The sequence below is a fragment of the Malurus melanocephalus genome, unplaced genomic scaffold, assembly GCF_030028575.1.
Source record: "Malurus melanocephalus ecotype Western Australia unplaced genomic scaffold, MMel_1.1 scaffold_7, whole genome shotgun sequence".
Classification (NCBI taxonomy): domain Eukaryota; kingdom Metazoa; phylum Chordata; class Aves; order Passeriformes; family Maluridae; genus Malurus; species Malurus melanocephalus.
The window spans coordinates 2,801,813-2,807,812 of NW_026623239.1; the positions used below are offsets into that span (position 1 = coordinate 2,801,813).

At 37.9% G+C, this 6,000-nt stretch overlaps 1 protein-coding gene across 5 annotated transcripts in view; it reads right to left on the reverse strand.

Moving 5' to 3' along the window:
* The window catches only part of CEMIP2 (cell migration inducing hyaluronidase 2), a 54,205-nt gene that overhangs the window by 20,990 nt on the left and 27,215 nt on the right, over positions 1 to 6,000 (reverse strand). For all 5 annotated transcript variants that reach the window (XM_057372516.1, XM_057372509.1, XM_057372524.1 and 2 more), the window contains 3 exons: positions 5,480 to 5,668; positions 2,691 to 2,860; positions 178 to 387 (listed from right to left, as the gene is read on the reverse strand). In XM_057372516.1, coding sequence (XP_057228499.1) covers positions 178 to 387; positions 2,691 to 2,860; positions 5,480 to 5,668 — 569 coding nt within the window. The remainder of the gene's footprint in view (positions 1 to 177; positions 388 to 2,690; positions 2,861 to 5,479; positions 5,669 to 6,000) is intronic.

A 6,000-nucleotide genomic window follows, 5' to 3' on the forward strand; every position in this document is an offset into this window, starting at 1 on the left:
AAACAGAATGGTGGGAACTGTTAAAAATACACTATTGTTTGCAGTAGTTCATTTATTCCAGAAATAAGAAAACCACTGCTGAGCATTGAATTTGCAGAAGGGATGGGACTATTTTGGCATCTCAATTGTCTTTATAACATTTATTCCAACATGGTGTTTTACTCTCCTTGCACCTACCAGCAAACCATTAGTTGCATGAACAGTCACACATCTGGAAAAACAGTGATGAATGGAAAGACCTTCCAGGTAAGTTTTAAAAGTATATCCTCCTTTTTCATCMACATCCCCACAAAGGTGAAAGTGAACAGGGTAACTTCCAATCTGCTGCTGGCCCATTTGCTTCAATTCCACATAGGACAGATGAACAGATGTGAAGTTCTTCAAAATCTAAAAAAAAATTAGAAGCTCAGGGTGAATAACCAATTATTTGCTTTTCAACTAATTAAAATTTTAAGTTAATATATCTTCTACACCAGATGCACATAAGCTAGATGCACACAGGCAAACAATAARAATTAGAAGAAACTGTCTTGCTCTACACAATGCCTTACAAAATGATATCCTTCATAAATAAGTTTAAAGGTTAAATCACCATGTGGCTAAAGCAGAGAAATTTTCACCAGACATGCGGCCACACTTCACTGTTTGGTCTTTACAAGGCGGCACATTAAATATTCTTACATGTACAACAGAAGTCACTCACATCTGGATATGTGTGAAGCTGCACCAGCAGAGCCTACCTGGGACAGGCTTAGCTGAATAAAAACCACAGAATAATACAGATTCAAAGGAACCTCTTGAGATACTCAGTCCAATCGAGAGCTGGGTCAGCTTCATAAGACAGCTGCTCAGCACATTGCTCACAGAGTATTTCCTGCCACAGAGATGCTCATGATGTCTTGGTTCTACGCTTTCATTTTCCACCATCCAAGAATTATTTGCCTTGCTTAAGCCTGGTGCCATTGCCTCTTCTCCTATCACTGCAACTCCAAGAACTGCTCTGGCCACTCACCAGTGACTGAAGACAGCAACAAGATTCCTCTTCTCAGCTCCCTGTCATTCCTCATCACATAGTGCCACACACAACCTTTCCTGGACACACTCCAGTGCACCTATGTTTTCTTTGCAATAGGAACCAAAAACTGGACACAGCACTCCAGAGAAACTTCTTTTTGAAGGAATATATGAAATTGCCCTCACAATCATGTAAGCTCACAGTAAAGTTACTGTGCATGAAGTAAAATCGTAACAGGGTTGTACCAGTAATGCAGGAAAGAGGAAGCATTTTCTTTCACCAAACCCGCTATGAAAACATAAACCAAGTACAACAGCTAAACTACAAGAAGCTAACATGAGGATCTTCCAGAGGAATCCTCTGATTCRATTCCTTTGCATGCCTAAAATATGGAGTGATGGTCAAAACCATGCATCCCTAATGTCTAGCTCTTAATATTGAAAAGCACCAAAACTGCAAACCAATACTTCTCCTCACTGCCACTAAGCCTCCTTCATGCTACTGTCCTAGCAACCAACAGAAAATCCAGGATGATCAGAAACTACTAAATTTCTTAATGTCTAGGATCYTTCTGCTTGAGAATGTAAGATCAATATAAGCCAAAAATGCTTTCAGTCTAGGTCTGGCAGCAGACACTAACTACTCTGAACAGTCTCCTGGGAACAATTTAACTTTGATGACTCAAAATGTTTGTTTTCTCTTCTACTTTCCAGACAACTGAACGCCTGCTGTATTTATGCTTTTGTGGCAATCAAGGTCACGCTTTGCAAGATCCATAGCTTGTCTCCTTTCTTCTCAATATCTTGAACACAAAATGTGCCTGCCTTGAGGCCACATACTCTCTTCCACAAAACAAAAATTGCCACATAGTAGGGAAAGGGCTTATTTTCTTTCCCACTATTGTGTCCACCACTATGAAATTAAAACCTGTATCCAAATACATTAGAAAGATTTAAATTGTCATGACAAACTGTGAGCACAGATCAATTTGTACTCAAAATTTGAGGTCTCAAACTTCTCTAGCATCAGCGAAGCACTACTGCTCTAATCTTTCATTTAAAAACATAAGTGAACACAAGTTTAAATACTGGTTTCTAAACACTACTTTCTCTCAACTTTGTTTATATTTATAATAGAAGAAATTACAAGCAGTTTCCTTCAYGTAACCTTAGTACTTTTAGATTCTTAATAAACTAAATATAAAAATCCCTGGTACAAGTGAGTTTCTTTCCTCTCCATAACTCTCTAGTGTCCAAGCTCAGATGAGACAGATCTTTAGGATTCAATATTYGTCACCTGGGGAGGTAGGAAGGCAGTGAAAGGAAGGAAGAGAGATTCTATAAGGGAGATCAAGCTTTATTCTGTAATGTTCTAAAAGGCACATGCATTCATGTCACTTGTACAGTTTAATCCCTGCCATAAAATGTTACAACACTGCTGGACATCTGAAGACTAGCTTGTGCATTATATCCCTTGCTCCAATTCTGCAGAAAAAAAAGGAGTCTTGAGGAGTTTAATCTAATTTGGGGAAAGCTGAGAACAGTCATTTTCACACAAAGCAATTGAATGAATCTATGTTCTTTAAGTTTTCAAATCCATTGAAGTTTAACATTAATGTTTTCTTCCCTAATATGCCTTTACATGCCAGAAAGATACTTTAAGATGTTTTTCAAACCTTGATATGTCCACCAAATGTATCATAATTGAAGAACTGACACTCCTTTTCGAGATAGCAGGTATTTTCTGTCTCCCCCTTTATTAGGATGTTTCTTGTAAGAACTCCAACTTCTGCTCTCATGTCCACTCCATCAATGACTTCTCCTACATGAGGAAACTGAGGGTTTTCTGTCCAACAGCAAGTTTTGAAGTTGGGGGAAAAAAAGGGAAAAATATTGCCAGTGATTAAAATCAAAATCAACTTATATAAATAGGCAAGATTACTGCAGCAACAAAACCCATGAATTCCTTTCCCTTAACGTGTTAGTTTAACTTTTCTTGTGGCAGATATATCTTTCATTTTAGTAAGAAACTAATCRTCAACAAATATCAACATTTTATTTCCAAGAAGATCTTAGTTTTGGTTCAATAGTTTGTGAACAGAATGGAAGAAAACCAAAAGAGTTCAAATTAATCAAATGTATCAAACTTTTAGTGAAACACAGATTCAGACTTGCTTTAAAAGAAAAAAGCTGCTTAATCTGTTTCAAAGAGAAATTGAGAACTGAAAGTGAGGCCCAAAGACTGTTAGAAAATACTGTCTTTATCCCTTCCCGAAAGAAAAAAAATTCCTAACTAAATTTCCTGGTTTTTAGATAGCTATCCTGAAGATGCATAAACTCAAAATCAGGGAAGACACCCTGGTTTCACACTCTCCTTCCAAAACCTAATCAATTTCTTACTTAAACTCAGAAAATGATCTGATTGTGTAAACCTTAAAAAGTGCATTCATGCATTTACTGATAGGCTGAATGCAGACTACCACTATCCCTTCAAGTCCTAAAAAATTATATAAGCCTAAACTACCACAATATGAAGCAGAAGTAAGAGTGACATTAACTCTGTATCTGCTGCTGAGGATTTAAAAACACAAGAGATATCTGTAAGTGGGACTGCACGCCTCTCCCTAAAGGCTTACCTTTTCTTTTTCCCCTATTTTTGACTGGCAAGTCAATAAATCAAGTGAAGAAAGAGCAACTAGGGCTCCTACAACACAATACTATTTAGCTTTCCTATTCCAAAAAGGTGAAACCAGTTAAAAACCTAGCAAAACAATGCAAGAAATAATTTCAAAAGACAATACATTCTTCAGCATGTCAAGTTTACCATTACATAGAAAATCCATTCTTTGTGGTACAAATACATAGGGTGGTATGGGGATTTTTTTAAAACTGTATATACATTGCTATGACAAAGAAAACTACACTGAGAGTGGTAAAGAACCCCAAAAGGACTAGTTGACTGCAGGTTCACCTCCTTTAGTATTTTTTAGCAGTTTACCTAGGATTTACTTTCCAAAAAAGAAAAAAAAAAAAAAAACAAGATTTTGTATTTTATACCCTATTGGAAATCTTGTGAAAACTTTTTTTAAAACTTTTAAAAGCAGCTGCTTTTTCATAGCACATGATTTCCAAGATGGAATAGCATCTACACACACACACTATACAGTGGTGACTAAAAACTTCATAGCACAACATTCAAGTTTGCTCTTTAAAACACTGTGCTCAATAAAACACACAAAAAGGACACTTAAGAACAAAGCCCAAGAAATATCATCACTAAGCTCTGCAGCTTCACTCAACCTGGTATTCTCTGAGGTATAATAAGGTAAATGAGGATATGCTTTTTTCATACCTGAGACTTCTCAGTGCAGTAAAACATGTGACCTACACTAACAAATGTGTGAGAAGCAAATTTCACCGCAAGAGGGACAGAGACTGGCAGTCCCTTAAGGCACAGGTGGACAGGGAAGTCTGAGGGCATTCACAGAGAATTCCCAAGAATGAGCAAAGAGAGGAGCAGTTGAAGAAGAGGAAATTGCACAGTGCAGAAAATAATGGGACAAAGCCAGACCCAGAAGATCTGCTGCAAGCTAACATCACTAAACAAAGCTCGTTAGTTTGTGCGATGGACTGATGCTGCAGCCCAGCAGGAGTGAGCAGGGAAGCTCCAGATCAGAAGCTGGAGGACACCAAGGAGGATGGCAGCAGCATGGAGCAGGTGGGGAGCAGCAGAAGGAAAACAGAGATGCCAGCATAGCTGGCAAGCCAGTCCCCGGGGAGGCTCTTGTGATGTCAAGCAGAATGACTCAGATAATAAAAAGGAAATGGTAAACAACATGCATGACCATTTACTTGTGCATCACACCCAAAGGAAAAACRGACTGCAGCTACTCAGGGACATCCTGTGAGAGCAGAATCTTGGAAGGGCCACTTATTTCATAACCATTTTTTTGGGGAGGGSGATGAAAAGGAGACTGAGGAAAAGGAGAAAAAAATTACAGGTTCAAAGATTGCAATTTTCTTTATTCTTCCTGGGTTTTATTTTTACTTTTATAGTAACAACAGAAAAAAATCATAATGGTAACAGCTCAAAAGATGAGAATGACACTAAAGGCAAAGGAAACAGTAATGACCACAACAGCTATTCAAGKATGTATAAAGACAACTTGTGGAAAGATGGAAAGAAGCCAAGGAAGGAAAACAAGCCTAACCCTACTGGAAAAAAAATAAGGCATTCAATGAGCCTGGGAAGAAATGAGAAAGAAAAGTTAGCATGGTGAGCTATGAGGCAGACCTGACATATATAGTCATTTTACAGCAAGGAGAATTACACTTTCATATATRTGGCAACAAAGCCATACAGAGATTGGAGAAAAAGCTGCTCTTCACTGCTTCCACTGCAAGGGACTGTCCAGGAGCAAATACACATTTCACACAGATTTCCAAATYGTGACTGCTCTCGTACCTTTGACTTTAACCTGATGCTTGGTACACTCTGGGCAAGGAAGGAGGGTAAATTCCTCTGCCTGATACATTGAATAGTCTGTGCTTGCAACCACAATCCTGTCTCCAGGCTCCCAACTACTAACATCATCCAGAAGATTCAATATTACTCCACCCACCGCTTCCACCTGAAAGCCTGATATTGGGACACCTAATTAAAGAAACAAAAAAAGGAAACAAATATGAGATTATATTCATCTTTATATTAAAAATTGCCAAGACGATACTAATAAAATACATGAGACTTTGCAAGGCCTCAAAGCCCTCTAAAGCACAACTCAGACCTCAAGCATGCCAGTGTGAGAAGCCTTTCTAGCCTGTTTACTTATTGGACCTCAAATAAAACAAAGGGAACAGACAGAACTAATGATGACAGAAAAAGCATTAAAAAAAAAAAAAAAAAATTACTTATTGGACCTCAAATAAAACAAAGGGAACAGACAGAACTAATGATGACAGAAAAAGCATTAAAAAAAAAAAAAA